General features: G+C 46.6%; 1 protein-coding gene across 1 annotated transcript in view; it reads left to right on the top strand.

Moving 5' to 3' along the window:
- LOC137359987 (protein EFR3 homolog B-like) overlaps positions 1-26,210 on the top strand; it is a 257,272-nt gene that overhangs the window by 82,532 nt on the left and 148,530 nt on the right. The window contains exon 10 of the mRNA XM_068025582.1: positions 1,335-1,496. Coding sequence (XP_067881683.1) covers positions 1,335-1,496 — 162 coding nt within the window. The remainder of the gene's footprint in view (positions 1-1,334; positions 1,497-26,210) is intronic.

Below are 26,210 nucleotides of genomic sequence, written 5' to 3'. Positions count from 1 at the left end.
TGTCTCTTGTTTACAGTTTTTCTTCACATCTCAGCCCTCTGGCACTAAGCAACAGTCTCACTGACCTATGCAGCTCATAGAGAGTTTCAGTGAGCAGAGCTGGACACAGGACTGAAGTCCTGCCCCTAAAGCTTAGCACTGGAGTAAATCTGTGTGTCAGAAAGGCACAGGACAATTATAGAACTGATTTTCTACTCAGAGCCATGTGGAGCACATAGATGCGTGTCATCTCATGTTGCATGAACATAATGCAACGCTCACATATTACATGCAGCGTGCTGATTTAAATAATAATCCAGTGTTTGGTTGTGCAGATTGAGCTTTGGCTTGGGTGCTTGTGGGATGTGGAGGATGGGTTATCCGGCACAGCAACATATTTAAAGTGCTACTGGTGTACTCTAAATAGGCAATGACAATTCAAGCATCACATAAAGTGATAAATTTATTGACTTGAAGCTTAGGGTACAGTCAGAATCCTGAGAGGGTAAGAGGTGCCCCATTTAATGAGAGTGCCATGGAGGGGATGCTGATGGAAATCAGTGAAGGATTGGGTCTGGGATGCACACTGCTCAGAAGCTTAGTGTCTAATGCAATGTAGGGTGACACAGTGGCTAGCACCACAACCTCACAGCTCCAGCAACACGGGTTCAGTTCTGGGTACTGCCTGTGCAGAGTTTGCACGTTCTCCCTGTGACCATGTGAGTTTCCTCCAGGTGCTCCGGTTTCCTCCCACATGCCAAAGACTTGTGGGTTGGTAGATAAATTGGCCATTGTACAAAATTGCCCCTAGTGCAGGTAGGGGAATTGAGGGAAGGTGGAGGTGAGAGAGGGAAAATGGGGTTAGTATAGGATTAGTATAAATGGGTGGTTGATAGTTAGTGTGGACTTGGTGGGCCGAAGGACTTGTTTCAGTGCTGTATCTCTTGATGACTCTATATGTGAGAGAGTCACTGGCACAGATAAGGAAATGTTTAACATGAAGGATATATCCTGAATGCAGTTGCTTCACTTATGTTGCTAGGCATGGCTGCAACACATGATCACTTCACCCAGCTGCTTCCTAACTTTGGGTGCATGTTGATCAGGATGGCGCTTTAGCTTTTTCCTCACGCACAAGGCTTCCCATGTTTATGAAGAGCACAGCTTCCATGGAAACCTTTTAGTGTTGTGACTCACTTATCTGGAAACATATAATCGAAATAATGTATCCACACAACAGCCTTTCCATGCTACTAAATCATTGACTCATGTTCTGCAACATTGCTGGTCCTTTATTGAGGTGTCATCCTTCAGGTTATGGCAGCATGCACTTACTGTATTGCCTCCTTACACAGGGCCCACAGTGTTGGAGGTGTTCAACACACTGCTACGACATCTCCGCCTCAGCATTGACTATGAACTCACTGGCAAATATGATTCAACCACCAACATCAGTCACCAGATCATTAAAGAGCATGAGGAGAGGATTTTTCAGGAAGCTGTCATCAAGACCATTGGTGAGTGTTCAACATCCTCGTCCCTTAACCTATCTTAGTCTTTTATTCATTCTTGGCATGTGGGCATCACTGACAAGGTCAATGCTTTCTGCACATTCCTATTGAACAATTTAAGTCTAGAAGGGGCACTGCTGAAGTAGAAATGCTTCCTAGAATTCCTAGCTTCCCAAAAGGACAGATAAACAATCTGATATGCTTATCAATGGGATATATCGTGAGTGGGCTACTTAGGTCAAGAGTGTGAAATATTTCTGTTCCATGCAGTTATACTGGGCAGTATTCTGAACCACTGATGAGTCCTAGGTTCAACCATCCTCAGCTACTTCATCAATGACCATCCCTCCAACATAAGGTCAGAAGTGGGGATGATCGCTGATGATTGCACGATGTTCCATTTGTAACTCCTCAGAGACTGAAACAGTCCGTGTCCAGATGCAGCAAGAACTGGACAACATTCAGGCTTGGGCTTATAAGTGGCAAGTAACATTCATGCCACAAAATGCCAGGCAATAACCATCTCCAACAAGAGAGAATCTAACCATCTCCCCTTGACATTCAATGGCTTTACCATCTTTGAACCTCCCACCATCAACATCCTTGGGATTACCATTGATCAAAAACTTAACTGGACCAGCCTTTTAAATACTGTGGCTACAAGAGTAGGTCAGAGGCTGGGAATTCTGCAGCGAGTAATTCACCTCCTGACTCCCCAAAGCCTGTCCACCATCTACAAGGCACAAGTCAGGAGTGTGATGGAATACTCTCCTCTTGCCTGGATGAGTGCAGCTCCAACAACACTCAAGCAGCTCGACACCATCCAGGACAAAACAGCCTGCTTGATTAGCACCCCATCCACCAACTGAAACATTCACTCCCTCCGCCATCGACGCACAGTGGCAGCTGTGTGTACCATCTACAAGATGCACTGCAGCAACGCACCAAGGCTCCTTCAACAGCACCTTCCAAACCCACAACCTCTACCACCTAGAAGGAGAAGGGCAGCAGATGCAAGGGAACACCATTATCTGCAGGTTCCCCTCCAAGTCACACACCATTCTTACTTGGAACTATAATCGCCTTTCCTTCACTGTCGCTAGGTCAAAATCCTGGAACTCCCTCTCCATCAGCACTTGTGGGTGTACCTACACCACATGGACTGTAGTGGTTCAGGAAGGCGACTCACCACCACCTTCTCAAGGGCAATTCGGGATTGGCAACAAATGCTGGCAGAACGTCTTTTTGCCTATCACACAAATGAGTAATGTGATAGATGAATTTCAATGCCAGTGCGATGCAAGGTATATGGGCCATACGTCCCAAAGACTGGTGGATCGTATCAAACAACATGTCCCTACCGCTGTTCACAACGGTCAAGGTACAGGCCTTACTCAACCAGCCCGTGCTTGCAAAACCCAAACCACAGTGTCCAACATTCGATATGATTCCGCAATGGACAGCATTCGCTAAATAATCCTCAGTGTGCTAAGAATTATGCTGAGAACCAATTTAAGATTGTCTATCAGGCCCACAGTGTGGCATATTTGCATGTACTGGAGCTACAAATATTAATACACAGGTCCCTGTTCTTTGCAGACAGAAAGAACATGTACACACATTGCACCTGTTTCAGGTAAACAAAATACGTGACAGCCATTTGCTGGTTCATTCATCAGGCCTTGACCAGTCAAGCTGCCTGGTTTAAATTTCAAACAAAGCTTGGCAATTAACTGTCAGTCACCATAAACTGGTGCATTTTCCATGGCAATGCCTCTACCAATCAGAGTCCACTTGCCAACCAATCAGCACTCTCTTCTCATGCAGTATAATTGTGATGCTTCCCTTACATTGTTATTTTTGTGAATTGTCCTGATGAGTGCAAGAAGAAAAGCTTGGACAAAATGGCTCTATTTTCAGCAATACTGAAAAAAAGAAATAAATGAAAAGGCCTTCCCACTTTCCACAATTTATATTAAATGCTGGGAGTCATGGCAGTGACTTGCTGCATTTGTATTTCCAGTGATTTCCCAGTATCAACCAAACCTCCTTATTATGGGCCAGGCCCAGAGCAGACATTCTTGATAGAGAGGCAGAGCCTCTCTGCTGAGGTCACCTTATTAGAGGCTGAACTTAGACCCAACATTCCTCTTGAAGAAGGAGAAACGGTAACACCGAATAAAAATAGCCACATTTGCCAGTTCTGCAGGGTTACCACCAATTGTCCAAAGTCACAATGGCAAATTGGGAGACCCACAGACCAGATACACTCCCACAGAGAGTTGTACAGGACAGAAGAAAGCCAATTGCACTTAAGCATTACACAGTCCCAATCACCTGCCTTTTCCTTTGGCCAATTATGTCTGTAGCCGCTCTCTGAAAGCTTCCCACCATTCCATTCACCCACTCTCCTTTTACTGCGATTGTTGCTGACGTACACTACCAATGATTATTGCGGACTGCACACTGTGCTGTTGCTGACGTTATACTATTGCTGGCGATATGCTGTGATTGTCACTGACAGAATCATAGAAATTTACAGCACGGAAGGAGGCCATTCAGCCCATTGTGTCCATGCTGGCTGACAAGGAGCCATTCAGCCTAATCCCACTTTCCAGCTCTAGGTCCATAGCCTTGTAGGTTATGGCATTTAAGTGCGTATCCAAGTATATTTTAAATGTCAGGAGTGTTTCTAACTCTACCACCCTTTCAGGCAGTGAGTTCCAGATCCCCATCACCCTCTGGGTGAAAAAAAGATTCCCCTCAAATCCCCTCTAACCCTCCTACCTATAGCAAATATAACTCCTCTATTCAATAAGGGGGGAGTGGAGGCAGAAAACAGTAAACAGGTAACTAGAGGCTTGTTAACTTGTCATCAGTTGTGGGGAGGCTATAGCTGGGCACTTAGAAAAAAATCGTGGTAATTGGGAATAGTCAGCGTGGCTTTGTGAAAGGGAGATCATGTTTAACCAATTTATTGGAGTTCTTTGAAGGCGTAGCATGTGCCGTGGATAAAGGGGAACCCATTGACGTACTGTACTTGGATTTCCAGAAGGCATTTGACAAAGTGCGACATAAAAGGTTATTGTGCAAAGTAGGAGCTCATGGTGTAGCGGGTAACATATCGGCATAGATAGAAGGTTGGCTGGCTGGCAGAAAACAGAGAGTATGGAAAATCTTGTTTGACCAACTTGATCGACTTTTTTGAAGAAGTAACAAGGAAGATAGATGAAGGTAGTGCAGTTGATGTTTTTATTTATTTTTATTTAGAGATACAGCACTGAAACAGGCCCTTCGGCCCACCGAGTCTGTGCCGTCCAACAACCACCCATTTATACTAACCCGACAGTAATCCCATATTTCCTACCACTGACCTACACTAGGGGCAATTTACAATGGCCAATTTACCTATCAACCTGCAAGTCTTTGGCTGTGGGAGGAAACCGGAACACCCGACGAAAACCCACGCGGTCACAGGGAGAATTTGCAAACTCGGCACAGGTAGTACTCAGAATTGAACCCAGGTCCCTGGAACTGTGAGGCTGCGGTGCTAACCACTGCGCCGCCCCCGAGATCACATGTGATCTACATGGATTTTAGAAAGGCATTTGACAAGGTCCCACATGGCAGGCTGGTTAAAAAAATAAAATCCCATGGGATCCAGGGAAATGCAGCAAGCTGGATACAAAATCGGCTCAGTGGCAGGAAACAATTGTCCTAATGTCCTATAATAAAAGCAAAATACTTTTGATGCTGGAAATCTGGAATAAAGACAAGAAATGCTGGAACCACTCAGCAGGTCTGGCAGCATCTGTGGAAAGAGAAGCAGAGTTAATGTTTCGGGTCAGTTCTGAAAAAGGGTCACTGACCCGAAACGTTAACTCTGCTTCTCTTTCCACAGATGCTGCCAGACCTGCTGAGTGGTTCCAGCATTTCTTGTTTTTATGTCCTAATTGTTCACTAATGTCCTTTAGGGAAGGAACTCTGCTGTCCTTACCTGGTCTAGCCTACATGTGACTCCAGACCCACAGCATTGTGGTTAACTCTTACATGCCCACTGAAATGGCCTAGGAAGCCACTCAGTTGTACCTAACCGCTACAAAGTCAATAAAAAGGAATGAAACCGGACAGACCACCCGGCATCGACCTAGGCACCGGAAACGACAATGGCAAACCCAGCCCTGTCGACCCTGCAAATTCCTCCTTACTAACCTCTGGGGGCTTGTGCCAAAGTTGGGAGAGCTGTCCCACAGACTAGTCAAGCAACAGCTGACATAGTCATACTCACGGAATCATACCTTACAGACAATGTCCCAGACACTGCAATCACTATCCCTGGGTTTGTCCTGTCCCACCTGCAGGACAGTCCCAGATGAGGTGGCAGGACAGTGGTCTACGGTAGGGAGGGAGTTGCCCTGGGAGTCCTCAACATCGACTCTGGACTCCATGAAGTCTCATGGCTCAGGTCAAACATGGGCAAGGTAACCTCCTACTGATTACCACCTACCGCCCTCCCTCAGCTGATGAATCAGTACTCTTACATGTTGAACACCACTTGGAGGAAGCACTGAAGGTGGCAAGGCCACAAAATGTACTCTGGGTGGTGGACTTCAATGTCCATCACGAAGTGTGGCTCGGTAGCACCACGACTGACTGAGCTGGCCAAGTCCCAAAGGACATAGCTGCTAGACTGGGTCTGCGGCAGGTGGTGAGAGAAAAAACAAGAGGGAAAAACATACTTGACCTTGTTCTCACCAATCTGCCTGCTGCAGATGCTTCTGTCCATGACTGTATTGGTAGGAGTGACCACCGCACAGTCTTTGTGGAGACGAAGTCCCGCCTTCACATTGAGGATACCGTCCATCGTGTTGTGTGGCACTATCTATCTATCTTTGGCCTCCTTATCTCGAGAGACAATGGATACGCGCCTGGAGGTGGTCAGTGGTTTGTGAAGCAGCACCTGGAATGGCTATAAAGGCCAATTCTAGAGTGACAGGCTCTTCCACAGGTGCTGCAGAGAAATTGGTTTGTTGGGGCTGTTGCACAGTTGGCTCTCCCCTTGTGCCTCTGTCTTTTTTCCTGCCAACTACTAAGTCTCTTCGACTCGCCACATTTTAGCCCCGCCTTTATGGCTGCCCACCATGCTCTGGCGAACGCTGGCAACTGACTCCCATGACTTGTGATCAATGTCACAGGATTTCATGTCCGTTTGCAGACGTCTTTAAAGCGGAGACATGGACGGCCGGTGGGTCTGATACCAATGGCGAGCTCGCTGTACAATGTGTCTTTGGGGATCCTGCCATCTTCCATGCGGCTCACATGGCCAAGCCATCTCAAGCGCCGCTGACTCAGTAGTTTGTATAAGCTAGGGATGTTGGCCGCCTCAAGGACTTCTGTGTTGGAGATACGGTCCTGCCACCTGTTGCCAAGTATTCTCCGGAGGCAGCGAAGATGGAATGAATTGAGACGTCGCTCTTGGCTGACATACGTTGTCCAGGCCTCGCTGCCATACAGCAAGGTACTGAGAACACAGGCCTGATACACTCGGACTTTTGTGTTCCGTGTCAGTGCGCCATTTTCCCACACTCTCTTGGCAAGTCTGGACATAGCAGTGGAAGCCTTTCCCATGCGCTTGTTGATTTCTGCATCTAGAGACAGGTTACTGGTGATAGTTGAGCCTAGGTAGGTGAACTCTTGAACCACTTCCAGAGCCTGGTCGCCAATATTGATGGATGGAGCATTTCTGACATCCTGCCCCATGATGTTCGTTTTCTTGAGGCTGATGGTTAGGCCAAATTCATTGCAGGCAGCCGCAAACCTGTCGATGAGACTCTGCAGGCACTCTTCTGTGTGAGATGTTAAAACAGCATCGTCAGCAAAGAGGAGTTCCCTGATGAGGACTTTCCGTACTTTAGACTTCGCTCTTAGACGGGCAAGGTTGAACAACCTGCCCCCTGATCTTGTGTGGAGGAAAATTCCTTCTTCAGAGGACTTGAACACATGTGAAAGCAGCAGGGAGAAGAAAATCCCAAAAAGTGTGGGTGTGAGAACACAGCCCTGTTTCATGCCACTCAGGATAGGAAAGGGCTCTGATGAGGAGCCACCATGTTGAATTGTGCCTTTCATATTGTCATGGAATGAGGTGATGATACTTAGTAGCTTTGGTGGGCATCCAATCTTTTCTAGTAGTCTGAAGAGACCACGTCTGCTGACGAGGTCAAAGGCTTTGGTGAGATCAATGAAAGCAATGTAGAGGGGTATCTGTTGTTCACGGCATTTCTCCTGTATCTGACGAAGGGAGAACAGCATGTCAACGGTCGATCTCTCTGCACGAAAGCCACACTGTGCCTCAGGGTAGACGCGCTCGTCCAACTTCTGGAGCCTGTTCAGAGCGACTCGAGCAAAGACTTTCCCCACTATGCTGAGCAGGGAGATTCCACGGTAGTTGTTGCAGTCACCACGGTCACCTTTGTTTTTATAGAGGGTGATGATATTGGCATCGCGCATGTCCTGGGGTACTGCTATCACCGTGCTAAATGGGATAGATTTCGAACAGATCTAGCAATGCAAAATTGGGCATCCATGAGGCGCTGTGGGCCATCAGCAGCAGCAGAATTGTACTCAACCACAATCTGTCACCTCATGGACCAGCATATCCCCCACTCTACGATTACCATCAAGCCAGGAGGCGAACCCTGCCTGGTTCAATGTAGAGTGCAGGAGGGCATGCCAGGAGGAGCACCAGGCATACCTCAAAATTAGGTGTCAACCTGGTGAAGCTACAACCCAGGACTACCTGCATGCCAAACTGCATAAACAGCATGCAATAGACAAAGCTAAGCGATCCCATAACCAACGGATCAGATCTAAGCTCTGCAGTCCTGCCACATACAGCCGTGAATGGTGGTGGACAATGAAACAACTAACTGGAGGAGGTGACTTCACAAATATCCCCATCCTCAATGATGGGGGAGCCCAGCACATCAGTGTGAAAGATAAGGCTGAAGCATTTGCAACAATCTTCAGCCAGAAGTGCCGAGTTGATGATTCATCTCGGCCCCTCCTGAAATCCCCAGCATTAAAGATGCCAGACTTCAGCCAATTCGATTGACTCCGCGTGATATCAAGAAACGACTGAAGGCACTGGATACTACAAAGGCTATGCGTCCTGACAATATTCCGGCAATAGTACTGAAGACCTGTGCTTCAGAACTTGCCGCACCCCTAGCCAAGCTGTTCCAGTATAGCAACAACACTGGCATCAACCCGGCAATGTGGAAAAATGCCCAGATATGCCCTGTACACAAAAAGCAGGACAAGTCCAACCCGGCCAATTACCGCCCCATCAGTCTACTCTCAATCATCAGCAAACTGATGGAAGGTGTCATCAATAGTGTTATGAAGCAGCACTTGCTTAGCAATAACCTGCTCAGTGATACCCAGTTTGGGTTCCGACAGGGCCACTCAGCACCTGACCTCATTGGTTCAATGAGACAAGAACCAACCTTGGTTCAAACATGGACAAAAGAGCTGAACTCAAGAGGTGAGGTGAGAGTGACTGCTCTTGACATCAATGCAGCATTTGACCGAGTATGGCATCAAGGAGCCCTAGTAAAACTGGAGTCAATGGGAATCAGGGGGAAACTCTCTGCTGGTTGGAGTCATACCTGGCGCAAAGGAAGATGGCTGTGGTTGTTGGAGGTCAATCATCTGAGCTCCAGGAGATCACTTCAGGAGTTCCTCAGGGTAGTGTCCTCAGTCCAACCATCTTCAGCTGCTTCATGAATGACCTTCCTTCAATCATAAGGTCAGAAGTGGGGATGTTCGCTGATGAGTGCACAATGTTCAGCACCATTCGCAACTCCTCAAATACTGAAGCAGTCCGTGTAGAAATGCAACAAGACCTGGACAATATCGAGGCTTGGGCTGATACGTGGCAAGTAACATTCGCGCCACACAAGTGCCAGGCAATGACCATCTCAAACAAGAGAGAATCTCACCATCTCCCCTTGACATTCAATGGCATTACCAATCGCTGAATCCCCCACTATCAACATCCTAGGGCTATTATTGACCAGAAACTGAACTGGAGTAGCCATATAATTACCATGGCTACAAAAGCAGGTCACAGGCTAGGAATCCTGCGGCGCGTAACTCACCTCCTGACTCCCCAAAGCCTGTCCACCATCTACAAGGCACAAGTCAAGAGTGTGATGGAATACTCTCCACTTGCCTGGATGGGCGCAGCTTCAACAGCACTCAAGAAGCTCGACACCATCCAGAACAAAGCAGCCCGCTTGATTGACCCCCCATCCACAAACATTCACTCCTCCACCACCGACGTACAGTGGCAGCAGTGTGTACCATCTAAAATATGCACTGCAGCAACGCACCAAGGCTCCTTAGACAGAACTTTCCAAACCTGCGACCTCTACCTACTAGAAGGACAAGAGCAGCAGATGCATGGGAACATCACCACCTGCAAGTTCCCGTCCAAGTCACACACCATCCTGACTTGGAACTATATCGCAGTTCTTTAACTGTCGCTGGGTCAAAATCCTGGAACTCCCTTCCGAACAGCACTGTGGGTGTACCTACCTCCCATGGACTGCTGCGGTTCAAGAAGGCAGCTCACCACCACCTTCTCAAGAGCAATTAGGAATGGGGAATAAATGCTGGCATAGCCAGTGACACCCACTTCCCATGAATGAAGAAAAAAAACAAAGGGTGATGGTTGATGGGTGTTTAAGCAACTGGAGGGCTGTTTCCAGTGGCATTTCGCAGGGCTCAGTACTGAGTCCCCTTTTTTTTGTGGTAGAAATTAACGATTTGGACGTAAATGTAGGGGCCATGATCAAGAAGTTTGCAGTTGACACAATGATTGTGTGGTAGATAGCGAGGAGAATAGCTGTAGGCTGCAGAAAGATATTGATGGTCTGGTCAGTTGGGCAGAAAAATGGCAAATGGAATTCAACCTGGAGAAACGTGAGGTGATGCACTTGGAGAAGTCAAACAAGACAAAGGAATATCCGATTAATGGGAAAATACTGAGAGGTGTAGAGGAAGTGAGGGACCTTGGAGTGAATGTCCACAGATCCCTGAAGGTAGCACGACAGGTGGTTAAGAAGGGATATGGAATCCTTTCCTTTATTAGCCGAGGTATAGAATATAAGAGCAGGGAGGTTATGCTGGAACTGTATAACTCATTGGTTAGGCCACAACTTGAGTACTGTGTGCAGTTCTGGTCACCTCATTGCAGAAAGGATGTAATTGCACTCGAGAGGGTACAGAGGAGATTTATGAGGATGTTGCCAGGACTGGAAAAATGCAGCTATGGCGAAAGATTGGATAGGCTGGGTTGTTCTCCTTGGAACAGGTTGAGGGGAGATCTGATTTAAATGTACAAAATTTTGTGAGGCCTGGATAGAGTGGAGGTGAAGGGTCTATTCACCTCAGCAGAGAGGTCAGTGACGAGGGGGCACAGATTTAAAGTGATTGGCAGAAAAATTAGAGGGGATATGAGGAAAAACCTTTTCACCCAGAGGGTGTTGAGGGTCTGGAACTCACTGCCTGAAAGGGTAGTTGAGGCAGAAACCCTCAACTCATTCAAAAGGGGTCTGGATATGCACCTCAAGTTCCTTAAATCTGCAGGGCTATGGACCAAATGCTGGAAGGTGGGATTAGAATAGGAGGATCGTTTTTTGGCTGGCACAAAAAAGGACAAGAGGACATAAGGAGCTTGCAGACTGATATAGATAGGTTGAGTGAGTGGGTAAAAATCTGGCAGAGGGAGTATAATGTGGGAAAATGTGAAGTTGTTGACTTTGTCAGGAAGAATAAAAAAGCAGAGTATTATTTAAATGGAGAACAACTGCAGATCTCCGAGGTGCAGAGGGAACTAGGTGTTCGAGTGCATGAGTCACAAAAAGCTAGTCGACAGGTACAGCAAGTAATAAAGAAGGCTAATGGAATGCTATCCTTTATTATGAGAGGAATTGACAATAAAAGTAAGGATTTACACTTCATGTATACCGGGCATTGGTGAGACCACATCTCGAATACTGAATGCAGTTTTGGTCTCCTTATTTAAGGAAGGATGTGAATGCATTGGAGGCGGTTCAGAGGAGGTTTTCTCGATTGATACCTGGAATGAGCAGGTTTACATAGAAACGTAGAACCATAGAAAATAGGAACAGGAGTAGGCCATTCGGAGCTTCGAGCCTGCTCCGCCATTCATTATGATCATGGCTGATCATCCAACTCAGTAACCTGTTCCCACTTTCGCCCCATATCCTTTGATCCCTTTCGCTCCAAGAGCAAAATCTAACTCCTTCTTGAAAACATACAATATTTTAGCCTCAACTGCTTTCTGTGGTCGCGAATTCCACAGGCTCACCACTGTCTGGGTGAAGAAATTTCTCCTCATCTCAGTCCTGAAAGGTTTACCCCATATCCTTAGACTATGACCCCTGGTTCTGGACTCCCCCACCATCGGGAACATCCTTCCTGCATCTACCCTGTCAAGTCCTGATAGAATTTTATAGGTTTCTATGGGATTCCCCCCTCACTCTTCTGAACTCCAGCGAATATTATCCTAACCGACTCAATCTCTCCTCATACGTCAGTCCTGCCAACCCAGGAATCAGTCTGGTAAACCTCCGCTGCACTCCCTCTATAGCAAGAACATCCTTCCTCAGATAAGGAGACCAAAATTGCACACAATATTCCAAGTGCAGCCTCACCAAGGCCCTGTATAATTGCAGCAAGACATTCCTGCTCCTGTAGGTGGGAGGTGGGACTATTACAAATTGGACGGTCTACATCTGGGCCGGACTGGAACCAATGTCCTTGGGGGTGCTTTTGCTAACGCTGTTGGGGAGAGTTTAAACTAATGTGGCAGGGGGATGGGAACCAAATGAGGAGGTCAGTGGACAGTAAGGAGGTAGTAACTAAAGCCTGTAAGGAACTAGATAATGAAGTCAGCGTGACTAAGGGAAAGAGTAGGCAGGGAGCAGATGATGTACGCAAAGGGACTGGTGGTCTGAGATGCATTTGTTTTAATGCAAGAAGTGCAGTAGGGAAGGCAGATGAACTTAGGGCTTGGATTAGTACCTGAGAGTATGATGTTATTGCTATTACTGAGACTTGGTTGAGGGAAGGGCATGATTGGCAACTAAATATCCCAGGATATCGATGCTTCAGGCGGGATAGAGAGGGAGGTAAAAGGGGTGGGGGAGTTGCATTACTGGTCAAAGAGGATATCACAGCTGTGCTGAAGGAGGGCACTATGGAGGACTCGAGCAGTGAGGCAATATGGGCAGAACTCAGAAATAGGAAGGGTGCGATAACAATGTTGGGGCTGTGCTACAGGCCTCCCAACAGCGAGCATGAGATAGAGGTACAAATATGTAAACAGATTATGGAAAGATGTAGGAGCAACAGGGTGGTGGTGATAGGAGATTTTAATTTTCCTAACATTGACTGGGATTCACTTAGTGTTAGAGGTCTAGATGGAGCAGAATTTGTAAGGAGCATCCAGGAGGGTTTTCTCGAGCAGTATGTAAATAGTCGAACTCGGGAAGGGGCCATACTGGACCTGGTGTTGGGGAATGAGCCCGGCCAGGTGGTTGAAGTTTCAGTAGGGGACTACTTTGGGAATAGTGATCACAATTCCGTAAGTTTTAGAATACTCATGGACAAAGACAAGAGTGGTCCTAAAGGAAGAGTGCTCAATTGGGGGGGAAGGCCAACTATACCAAAATTCGGCAGGAGCTGGGGAATGTAGATTGGGAACAGCTGTTTGAAGGTAAATCCACATTTGATATGTGGGAGGCTTTTAAAGAGAGGTTGATTAGCGTGCAGGAGAGACATGTTCCTGTGAAAATGAGGGATAGAAATGGCAAGATTAGGGAAGCATGGATGACAGGTGAAATTGTGAGACGAGCTAAGAGGAAAAAGGAAGCATACATAAGGTCTAGGAGGCTGAAGAAAGACGAAGCTTTGAAAGAATATCGGGAATGTAGGACCAATCTGAAACGTGGAATTAAGAGGGCTAAAAGGGGTCATGAAATATCTTTAGCAAACAGGGTTAAGGAAAATCCCAAAGCCTTTTATTCATATATAAGGAGCAAGAGGGTAACGAGAGAAAGGATTGGCCCACTCAAGGACAAAGGAGGAAAGTTATGCGTGGAGTCAGAGAAAATGGGTGAGATTTTAAACGAGTACTTTGCATCGGTATTCACCGAGGAGAGGGACATGACGGATGTTGAGGTTAGGGACAGATGTTTGATTACTCTAGGTCAAGTCGGCATAAGGAGGGAGGAAGTGTTGGGTATTCTAAAAGGCATTAAGGTGGACAAGTCCCCAGGTCCGGATGGGATCTATCCCAGGTTACTGAGGGAAGCGAGAAAGGAAATAGCTGGGGCCTTAACAGATATCTTTGCAGCATCCTTAAACACGGGTGAGGTCCCGGAGGACTGGAGAATTGCTAATGTTGTCCCCTTGTTTAAGAAGGGTAGCAGGGAAAATCCAGGTAATTATAGACCGGTGAGTCTGACGTCAGTGGTAGGGAAGCTGCTGGAGAAGATACTGAGGGATAGGATCCATTCCCATTTGGAAGAAAATGAGCTTATCAGTGATAGGCAACATGGTTTTGTGCAGGGAAGGTCGTGTCTTACCAACTTAATAGAATTCTTTGAGGAAGTGACAAAGTTGATTGATGAGGGAAGGGCTGTAGATGTCATAAACATGGACTTCAGTAAGGCGTTTGATAAGGTTCCCCATGGTAGGCTGATGGAGAAAGTGAAGTCGCATGGGGTCCAGGGTGTACTAGCTAGATGGATAAAGAACTGGCTGGGCAACAGGAGACAGAGAGTAGTAGTGGAAGGGTGTTTCTCAAAATGGAGACGTGTGACCAGTGGTGTTGCACAGGGATCCGTGCTGGGACCACTGTGTTTGTGATATACATAAATGATTTGGAGGAAAGTATAGGTGGTCTGATTAGCAAGTTTGCAGACGACACTAAGATTGATGGAGTAGCAGATAGTGAAGGGGACTGTCAGAGAATACAGTAGAATATAGATAGATTGGAGAGTTGGGCAGAGAAATGGCAGGTGGAGTTCAATCAGGGCAAATGCGAGGTGATGCATTTTGGAAGATCCAATTCAAGAGTGAACTATACAGTAAATGGAAAAGTCCTGGGGAAAATTGATGTACAGAGAGATTTGGGTGTTCAAGTCCATTGCTCCCTGAAGGTGGCAACGCAGGTCAATAGAGTGGTCAAGAAGGCATACGGCATGCTTTCCTTCATCAGACAGGGTATTGAGTACAAGAGTTGGCAGGTCATGTTACAGTTGTATAGGACTTTGGTTCGGCCACATTTGGAATACTGTGTGCAGTTCTGGTCGCCACATTACCAAAAGGATGTAGATGCTTTGGAGAGGGTGCAGAGGAGGTTCACCAGGATGTTGCCTGGTATGGAGGGCGCGAGCTATGAAGAGAGGTTGAGTAGATTAGGATTATTTTCATTAGAAAAACGGAGGTTGAGGGGGGACCTGATTGAGGTGTACAAAATCATGAGAGGTATAGACAGGGTGGATAGCAAGAAGCTTTTTCCCAGAGTGGGGTATTCAATTACTAGGGTTCACGAGTTCAAAGTGAGAGGGGAAAAGTTTAGGGGGGATATGCATGGAAAGTTCTTTGCGCAGAGGGTGGTGGGTGCCTGGAATGCGTTGCCAGCGGAGGTGGTAGACGCGGGCACGATAGCGTCTTTTAAGATGTATCCAGACAGATACATGAATGGGCAGGAAGCAAGGAGATACAGACCCTCAGAAAATAGGCGACATGTTTAGATAGTGGATCTGGATCGGCGCAGGCTTGGAGGGCCAAAGGGCCTGTTCCTGTGCTGTAATTTTCTTTGTTCTTTGTACTCGAATCCTCTTGCTATGAAGGCCAACATACCATTTGCCTTTTTTACCTCCTGTTGCACCTGCATGCTTACCTTCAGCGACTGGTGTACGAGAACACCCAGGTCTCATTGCATATTCCCCTCTCTCAGTTTATAGCCATTCAGATAATAATCTGCCTTCCTGTTTTTGCTACTAAAGTGGCTAACCTCACATTTATCCACATTATACTGCATCTGCGGTGCATTTTCCCACTCACTCAACTTGTCCAAATCACCCTGAAGCCTCTCTGCATCCTCCTCACAACTCACCTTCCCACCCAGTTTTGTGTCATCTGCAAATTTGGAAATATTACATTTAGTTCCCTCATCATTAATATATATTGTGAATAGCTGGGGTTCTAGCACGGATCCCTGCGGTACCTCAATAGTCACTGTCTGCCATTCGGAAAAAGACCCATTTATCCATACTCTTTGTTTCCTGTCCATCAACCAATTTTCTATCCATCGCAATACGTTACCCCCAATCCCATGCACTTTAATTTTATACGCTAATCTCTTATGTGGGACTTTGTCGAAAGCCTCTGAAAGTCCAAATAAATCACTTCCACTGGCTCCCCCTCGTCAACTCTACTAGTTGCATCCTCGAAGAATTCCAGTAGATTTGTCAAGCATGATTTCCCTTTCGTAAATCCATGCTGACTGTCCGATTCTACCACTGTTCTCCAAGTGCTCTGCTATAAAATCTTTGATAATGGACTCCAGAATTTTCCCCACTACCGATGTCAGGCTGACTGGTCTATAATTCCCTGCTTTCTCTCTACCTTCCTTTTTAAATAGTGGGGTTACATTAGCTACCCTCCAATCTGTAGGAACTGTTCCAGAGTTTATAGAATCTTGAAAGATGACCACCAATGCATCCACTATTTCTCGGGCCACTTCTTTAATTACTCTGGGGTGTAGATTATCAGGCCCTGGGGATTTATCGGCCTTCAAACCCATCAATTTCCCCAACACCATTTCTCTACTAATACTGATTTCCTTCAGTTCCTCTCTCTCACTAAACCCTGTGTTCCCCAACATTTATGGTATGATATTTATGTCCTCCTTTGTGAAGACAGAACCAAAGTATGCATTTAGTTGGTCAGCCATTTCTTTGGTCCCCATAATAAATTCCCCTGTTTCTGACTGTAGGGAACCTACATTTGTCTTCACCAATCTTTTCCTCTTCACATACCTATAGAAACTTTTACAGTCAGTTTTTCTGTTCCCCACAAGCTTACTCTCGTAGTCTATTTTCCCCTTCTTCATCAATCCCTTGGTCCTCCTCTGCTGAATTCTAAACTGCTCCCAATCCTCATGTCTGTTGTTTTTTCTGGTGAATTTGTATAACTCTTCCTTGGATCTAATGATATCTCTAATTTCCCTTGTAAGCCTTGTAAACTTTTCCAGTTTTACTTTTGCGCCAGAAAGGAATAAACAATTGTTGCAGTTCATCCATGCGCTCTTTGAATGTTTGCCATTGCCTATCCACCATCATCCCTTAAAGTAACATTTCCCAATCCATCATCGCCAACTCGTGCCTCATTCAACTTCGTCGTTTCCTTTATTAAGATTCAGGACCCTAGTCTCAGAATCAACTACGTCACTCTCCATCTTCATGAAGAATTCAATCATATTATGGTCACTCATCCCAAAGGGATCTCACGCAACTAGATTGTCAATTATTCCTCTCTCATTACACAATACCCAGTCTAGGATGGCCTGTTCTCTAGTTGGTTCCGCAACGTATTGGTCCAGAAAACCATCCCGTATACACTCCATGAATTCCTCCTCTACGGTATTGTGACTAATTTGATTTGCCCAATCTATATGCAGATTAAATTCACCCAGAATTACAGATGTTCCTTTATTGCACGTGTCTCTAATTTCCGGTTTAATGCCATTCCCAACATCACCACTACAGTTTGGGGGTCTATATGCAACCCCACTAACGTTGTTTGCCCCTTAGTGATTCTCAGCTCTACCCATACAGATTCCACATCATCAGAGCTAATATCCTTCCTCACTATTGCATTAATTTCCTCTTTAACCAGCAATGCAACTCCACTGCCTTTAACTTTTTGTCTGTCCTTCCTAAATACTGAATACCCCCGGATGTTCATTTCCCATCCCTGGTCACCCTGCAGCCATGTCTCCGTAATCCCAATTATATCATGCCCGTTTACATCTATTTGCGCGATTAATTCATCCACTTTGTTGCAAATGCTTCGCGCATTAAGGCACAAAGCCTTACGGCTTGTCTTTTTAACATTACTTGTCTCCTTCCCACTATTTTCCACTGTAGCCCGGTTTGATTCTGGCCATTGATTTCTCTGCCTATCACTTTTCTTATTCCCCTTACGGTCTTTTGTTCTTGTCCTTAATCCCCCCTCCTTTGACTCCTTGCAAAGGTTCCCATCCCCCTGCCATTTTAGTTTAAACCCTCCCCAACCACTCTAGCAAATACTCCCCCTAGGACATCAGTCCCGGTCCTGCCCAGGTGTAACCCGTCCAGTTTGTACTGGTCCTACTTCCCCCAGAACTGGTCCCAATGTTGCAAGAATGTAAAACCCTCCCCCTCACACCATCTCTTCAGCCACGTATTCATCCAATATATCCTGCTATTTCTACTCCGACTAGCACGTGGCACTGGTAGTAATCCTGAGATTACTACCTTTGAGGTCCTATTTTTCAACTTACTTCCTAACTCCCTGCATTCTGCTTTTAGGACCTCATCGCTTTTTTTTTAAACCTACGTCGTTTGTACCAATGTGTACCACAACCACTGGCTGTTCACCCTCCCCCTTCAGAATGTCCTGTAACCGCTCTGAGACATCCTTGACCCTAGCACCAGGGAGGCAACATACCATCCTGGAGTTTCGTTTGCGGTCACAGAAACGCGTTTCTATTCCCCTTACAATTGAATCCCCTATAACTAGTGCATTCCCACACTTTTTGCTCCTCCCCTGTGCAGCAGAGCCAACCGTGGTGCAACAAATTTGGTTGTTGCTGCTTTCCCCTGAGAGGCCATTCCCCCCAAAAGTATCCAAAGCAGTATATCTGTTTTGCAGGGGAATAGCCACAGGAGATTCCTGCACTGCCTGCCTAGTCCTCTTGCTTTGCCTGGTGGTCACCCATTCCCTTCCTGCCTGTGGAGTCTGAGCTTGCAGTGTGACCACCTCTCTATACGTGCTATCCACGATACTCTCCGCCTCATGGATGCTCCAAAGTATCCCCAGCTGCCGCTTCAGCTCTGAAACCCAGGCTTCCAGAAGCTGCAGCTGGAGACACTTCCTGCACTCATGCTGGTCCTGGTCACTAGAATTGTTCCCGGCTTCCCACATCAAGCACGAGGAGCACGCCACGGCTTTGAGCTCTCCTGCCATGACTCAATGATGCTGAGGATGTCGTGGATAGCACGTTTAATGAGGTGGTCACACCGCAGGTAATGGCTGCACAGGCAAAAAAGAGATGGGTGACCACCAGGCGGAATAGTAGGCGCAGGCAGGTAGTGCAGGAGTCCCCTGTGGCTATCCCCCTCTCAAACAGATATACCGCTTTGGATACTGTTGGGGGTGGGGGATGACCTCCCAGGGGAAAGCAGCAACAGCCAAGTTCATGGCACCACGGAGTGCTCTGCTGCACAACAGGGGAGGAAATGGGTTGGAAGAGCTATAGTGATAGGGGATTCTATCGTAAGGGGTGCAGATAGGTGTTTCTGTGGCCACAAATGAGACTCCAGGATGGTATGTTGCCTCCCTGATGCCAGGGTCAAGGATGTCTCGGAGCGGCTGCAGGACATTCTGAAAGGGGAGGGTGAGCAGCCAGAGGTCGTGGTCTATATTGGTAGTAACGACATAGGCAGGCAGAGAGATGAGGTCCTGCAAAGTGAATATAGGGAGTTAGGCAGAAGGTTAAAAAGCAGGACCTCTAGGATTGTAATCTCAGGATTACTCCCTGTGCTACGTGCTAGTGAGGGTAGGAATAGGAGGAGAAGGCAAATGAATGCATGGCTGAAGAGCTCGTGTAGTCGGGAGGGCTTCAGCTACTTGGATCATTGGGATCTTTTCTGGTGCAGAGGTGACCTGTACAAGAAGGACGAGTTGCATCTAAACTGGAAGGGGACCAATATCCTTGTGGAGAGGTTTGCTAGTACTACTCGAGAGGGTTTAAACTAGTCTTGCAGGGGGGTGGGACCCAAAGTAGTAGTCTCTCCGATGAGATAGTTGAGGCAAATGTAGAGGTTAAAGCAAGCAAGTCCAGGAGGCATGGCGGTTAGGGGCAAGACAGGGAGCATGGAAGGTCTGATAGGCTAAACAGCATTTACTTTAATGCAAGAAGCCTTACAGCTAAGGCAAATGAACTCAGAGCATGGATCTGTACATGGGATTGTGATATTATAGCTATTACGGAAACGTGGTTGAGGGATGGGCAGGACTGGCAGCTCAATGTTCCGGGGTACCGATGCTTCCGGCGTGACAGAGGTGGAGGTAAGAGAGGAGGGGGAGTTGCACTATTGATTAGGGAGGACATCACGGCAGTACTTAGAGAGGATAACCCGGGGGGAATGTCCAGCGAGGCCATATGGGTAGAACTTAGAAATAAGAAAGGGGTGATCACATTGATGGGATTATACTATGGGCCCCCCAATAGTCAGAGGGAAGTGGAGGAGCATATATGTAGGGAAATCACAGAGAGGTGTAGGAATTATAGGGTTGTAATAGTAGGTGATTTTAACTTCCCTCAGATTGACTGGGACTGCCTTGGTGCTAAAGGACCAGATCGGGAAGAATTTGTTAAGTGTGTCCAGGATAGTTTTCTGAAGCAGTATGTGGATGGCCCTACTAGAGAAGGGGCTACACTCGACCTCCTCTTCGGAAATGAGGATGGGCAGGTGGTTGATGTGTCAGTGGGGGAGCACTTTGGGACCAGTGACCATAACTCTTATTAGCTTCAAGATAGTGATGGAAAAGGATAGGACTGGTCCTCAGGTTGAAGTCCTAAATTGGGGGAAGGCTAATTTCGATGGCATGAGACAGGAACTCTCAAAAGTTGAATGGGAGAGGCTGTTTACAGGTAAAGGGATGTCTGGCAAGTGGGAGGCTTTCAAAAGTGAGATAGGAAGAGTTCAAGGCTGGCATGTTCCTATTAGATGGCGGGGCAAGGCTGGCAAGTTTAGGGAACCTTGGTTGACGAGGGATATTAAGGGTCCAGTCAGGACAAGGAAAGAGGCATATGTCAGGTAGAGGCAGCTGGGATCAAGCGAGACCCTCCAGGAGTATAGGGGATGTAGGACTACACTTAAGAAGGAAATTAGGAGGGCGAAAAGGGGCCATGAGATTTCCCTGGCAGATAAGATAAAGGAGAATCCTAAAAGATTCTACAAGTATATTAAGAGTAAAAGGGTAGCTAGGGAGAGAGTAGGTCCCCTTAAGGATCAGTGTGGCAATCTATGTGTGGAGCCACGGGAAATGGGCGAGGTCTTAAATCAATATTTCTCGTCCGTATTTACTGTGGAGAAGGTCCTGGAAGCTAGTGAGTTCAGAGGAGGGAACAGCGATATCCTGGAGCATATCAACATTACAAAGGAGGATGTGTTGGAGGTTTCGAAGCGCATTAAGGTGAATAAATCCCCAGGGCCTGACCAGGTTTATCCTCGGATGCTTTGGGAAGCAAGGGAGGAGATTGCTGGGGCCCTGGCAGAGATTTATGTATCATCGTTAGCCACAGGTGAGGTACCGGAAGACTGAGGATAGCTAATGTTGTGCCTTTATTTAAGAAGGGCTGCAGGGATAAGCCAGGGAACTACAGGCCGGTGAGCCTTACATCAGTGGTTGGAAAGTTATTGGAAGGGATTCTGAGAGACAGGATTTATGTGCATTTGGAAAGGCAAGGTCTGATTAGGGATAGTCATCATGGCTTTGTGCGTGGGAAATCCTGTCTCACGAATTTGATTGAGTTTTTCGAGGTGGTGACCAAGAGGATTGATGAGGGCAGGGCGATGGACATTGTCAACATGGACTTTAGCAAGGCATTTGACAAGGTCCCGCATGGTCAGCTGGTCCAGAAGTTTCGAACATATGGGATGCAGGGTGAGCTAGAAAATTGGATACAAAATTGGCTTGGTGATAGGAGGCAGAGGGTGGTAGTGGAGGGTTGTTTTTCAGATTGGAGGCCGGTGACCAGTGGTGTGCCGCAGGGATCGATGCTGGGCCCTCTGTTGTTTGTCATATATATGAATGCCTTGGATGTGAATGTAAGGGGGCATGATTAGTAAGTTTGCACGTGACACCAAAATTGGTGGTATAGTGGACAGTGAAGAAGGTTGTCTAAGGTTACAACAGGATATAGATCAACTGGGAAAGTGGGCAAGGGATTGGCAAATGGAATTTAACGCAGACAAGTGTGAAGTGATGCATCTTGGGAAGTTAAACCAGAGCAGGACATATACAGTGAATGGCAGGGCCCTGGGGAGTGCTGTTGAGCAGAGGGACCTTGAGGTGAAAGTACATAGTTCCCTGAAAGTGGCAACACAGGTAGACAGGGTGGTGAAGAAGGCGTATGGCATGCTTGCCTTCATCGGCCGAGGCATTGAGTACAAGAATTGGGACGTCATGTTACAGTTGTACACAACGTTGGTTCGGCCGCATTTGGAGTATTGTGTGCAGTTCTGGTCGCCACACTACAGGAAAGATGTGATTAAGCTAGAGAGGGTGCAGAAAAGATTCACAAGGATGTTGCCTGGTTTGGAGGGCTTGAGTTATAAAGAGAGATTAGATAGGCTGGGTCTGTTTTCCCTGGAGCGAAGGAGGCTGAGAGGGGACATGATAGAGGTATATAAAATTATGAGAGGCATAGATAGGGTAGATAGCCAGAGTCTGTTTCCCATGGTAGGGGTGACTAAAACTAGAGGGCATAGATTTAAGGTGAGAGGGAGGAGGTTTAAAGGGGATCAAAGGGGGAAATTTTTCACACAGAATACTGGATATCTGGAATGAGCTGCCTGAGGAGGTGGTGGAGGCAGGAACAGTAGCAACATTTAAGAGGCATCTGGACAGGTACTTGAATGAGCAAAGCATAGAGGGATATGGAATTAATGCAGGCAGGTGGGATTAGTTTTGATAGGCATCATGGTTGGCATGGACACGGTGGGCCGATGGGCCTGTTTCTATGCTGTACGACTGTATGACTCTATGACTTAACCCTTTAGATTAAACCTTTTGGAAGATGCTTAATATCAAATACTTAATAACGAGGAAAGGTTGGACAGACTGGGCTTGTTTTCACTGGAGTTTAGAAGAGTGAGAGGAGACTAGCTTGAAGTATATAAGATCCTGAATGGTCTTGACAAGGTGGATGTGGAAAGGATGTTTCCTCTTGTAGGAGAGTCCAGAACGAGGGGGCACTGTTTTAAAATTAGGGGTCGCCCTTTTAGGGCAGAGATGAGGAGAAATATTTTATTTCAGAGGGTTGTACGACTTTGGAACTCTCTGCCTCAGAAGGTGGTGAGTCATAGAGTTATACAGAACAGAAACAGGCCCTTCAGCCCCTCATGTCTGTGCCGACCATCAAGCACCTAACTATTCTAGTCCCATTTTCCAGCACTTGGCCTGTAGCCTTGTACGCGATGGCATTTCAAGTGCTTATCTAAATACTTCTTAAATGTTGTGAGGGTTCCTGCCTCTACCACCCCTTCAGGCAGGTTATTCCAGATTCCAACCACCCTCTGGGTGAAAAAGCTTTTCCTCAAATCCCCTCTAAACCTTCTGCCCCTAACCCGAAATCTATGCCCCCTGGTTATTGACCCCTCTGCTAAGGGAAAAAGTTTCTTCCTATCTCACCTATCAATGCCCTTCATAATTTTGTACACCTCAATCATATCCCCCCTCATCCTTCTCTGTTCTAAGGAAAACAACCCTAGCCTTTTCAGTCTCTCTTCATAGCTGAAATGTTCCAGCCCAGGCAACATCCTGGTGAATCTCCTCTGCTCCCTCTCCAGTGCAATCACACCCTTCCTATAGTCAGCTGTGGCCTCACTAGCGTTTTATACAATTCCATCATAACCTCCCTGCTCTTATATTCTATGCCTCGGCTAATAAAGGCAAGTATCCCATATGCCTTCCTAACCACCTTATCTACCTGTGCTGCTGCCTTCAGTGATCTATGGACAAGTACACCAAGGTTCCTCTGACCTTTATCAAATGCCTTACTGAAGTCCATGTAGACTATATCAATTGCTTTACCCTCAACTACACATCTAGTCACCTCCTCAAAAAATTCAATCAAGTTAGTTAGACACGATCTCCACCTGACATAGCCATGCTGACTATTCCTGATTATTCCCTGCCTCTCCAAGTGGAGATTAATCCTGTCCCTCAGAATTTTTTCCAATAGTTTCCCAACCACTGATGTTCGACTCACCGGCCTGTAATTACCTGGTTTATCCCTGCTACCCCTCTTGAATAATGGTACCACATTCACTGTCCTCCAGTCCTCTGGTACCTCTCCTGTGGTCAGAGAGGATTTGAAAATTTGTGTTAGAGCCCCTGCTATCACCTCCCTTGCCTCATATAACAGCCTGGGATACATCTCATCTGGGCCTGGGGATTTATCCACTTTTAAGCCCACTAAAACATCTAATACTTCCTCCCTTTCAATGTTAATATGTTCAAGTATATCACAATCCCCCTCCCTGATCTCGACACCTACATCGTCGTTCTCCACAGTGAAAACAGATGCAAAGTAATCATTTAAAACCTCACCTATGTCCTCCGGCTCCACACACACATTGCCACTTTGGTCCCTAATAGGCCCTCTTTCCCTGGTTTTCCACTTGCCCTTAATAATTTATAAAATGCCTTAGGATTTTCCTTTATCTTTCCCCCACACCAATGTTTTTCGTGTCACCTCTTCGCTCCGAATTACTTTTTTTAAGTACCCCCCTACACTTTCTGTAGTCCTCTAATATCTCTGCTGTTTTCAGCGCTCCAAATCTGCCATAAGCCTCCTTTTTTTTCCTAATCCAATACACTATATCCCTTGACATCCAGGGTTCCCTGGACTTGATGGTCCTACCCTTCACATTAACGGGTACATGTTAGCTCTGAACCCTCCCTATTTCCTCTTTGAATGACTCCCACTGGCCTGATGAAGACTTTCCCTTAAGTAGCTGCTCCCAGTCCACTTTGGCCAGATCCTGTTTTATCAAATTGAAATCAGCCCTCCCCCAATTCAGTACCTTTATTTCTGGCCCGTCTTTGTCCTTTTCCATAATTACCTTAAATCTTACAGAGTTATGGTCACTATCCCCAAAATGCACCCCCACTGACACTTGTACCACTTGTCCGGCTTCATTCCCTAGAATTAGAACAAACAAAGAACAGTACAGCACAGGAACAGGCCATTCGGCCCTCCATGCCTGCGCCGATCTTGATGCCTGCCGAAACTAAAACCTTTTGCACTTCTGGGGACCGTATCCCTCTATTCCCACCTATTCATGTATTTGTCAAGAGGCCTCTTAAACGTCGCTATTGTACCTGCTTCCATCACCTCCCCCGGCAGCAAGTTCCAGGCACTCACCACCCTCTGTGTAAAGAACTTGCCTCGCAGATCCCCTCTAAATTTTGCCCCTCTCACCTCAAACCTATGTCCCCCAGTAACTGACTCTTCCACCCTGAGAATAAGCTTCTGACTATCCACTCTGTCCATGCCGCTCATGACTTTGTAAACTTCTATCATGTCACTCCTCTGATCCCGTGTACCTTCACCTTTTGTACCAGTCTGCCATGAGGGATCTTGTCAAAGGCTTCACTGAAGTCCACATAGATAACATCCACTGCCTTTCCTTCATCAATCATCTTTGTCACTTCCTCAAAAGACTCAATCAAATTAGTAAGACACAACCTCCCCTTCACAAAACCATGCTGTCTCTCACTAATAAGTTTGTTTGTTTCCAAATGGGAGTAAATCCTGTCCCGAAGAATCCTCTCGAATAGTTTCCCTACCACTGACGTAAGGCTCACCGGCCTTTTAACTTCTCCCGCTTGAATAGTTTCCTGTACCATGGTCAATCTGCTCATCCATACTACAGCCTTTGCTCTTGTCCATACAAGCTGCAAGAACCTCGAACTTGTTCCTCAATTGCAAGGACTGAGGCTCCTTCACTCTCACCTTCTTGATCCCCTGACCTGCCTAACTCGTGGTCACACCTGTCCCTGACCACTGACCAAATCAGATGACCACTGACGTAAGGCTCACCGGCCTATAATTTCCTGGATTATCCTTGCTACCCTTCTTAAACAAAGGAACAACATTGGCTATTCTCCAGTCCTCTGGGACCTCACCTGTAGCCAATGAGGATGCAAAGATTTCTGTCAAGGCCCCAGCAATTTCTTCCCTTGCCTCCCTCAGTATTCTGGGGTACATCCCATCAGGCCCTGGGGACTTATCTACCTTAATGCTTTGCAAGACACCGAACACCTCCTCCTTTTGATAATGAGATGACTGCGACTATCTACACTCCCTTCCCTAGGCTCATCATCCACCAAGTCCTTCTCTTTGGTGGATACTGATGCAAAGTACTGATTTAGTACCTCGCCCATTTCCTCTGGCTCCACACATAGATTCCCTTCTCTGTCCTTGAGTGGGCCAACCCTTTCCCTAGTTACCCTCTTGCTCTTTATATACATATAAAAAGCCTTGGGATTTTCCTTAATCCTGTTTGCCAATGACTTCTCATAACCCCTTTTAGCCCTCCTGACTCCTTGCTTAAGTTC

The sequence above is a fragment of the Heterodontus francisci genome, unplaced genomic scaffold (assembly GCF_036365525.1).
Source record: "Heterodontus francisci isolate sHetFra1 unplaced genomic scaffold, sHetFra1.hap1 HAP1_SCAFFOLD_410, whole genome shotgun sequence".
In the NCBI taxonomy this organism is placed as follows: Eukaryota; Metazoa; Chordata; class Chondrichthyes; order Heterodontiformes; family Heterodontidae; genus Heterodontus; species Heterodontus francisci.
This window is presented reverse-complemented; position numbering and strand designations above follow the sequence as displayed.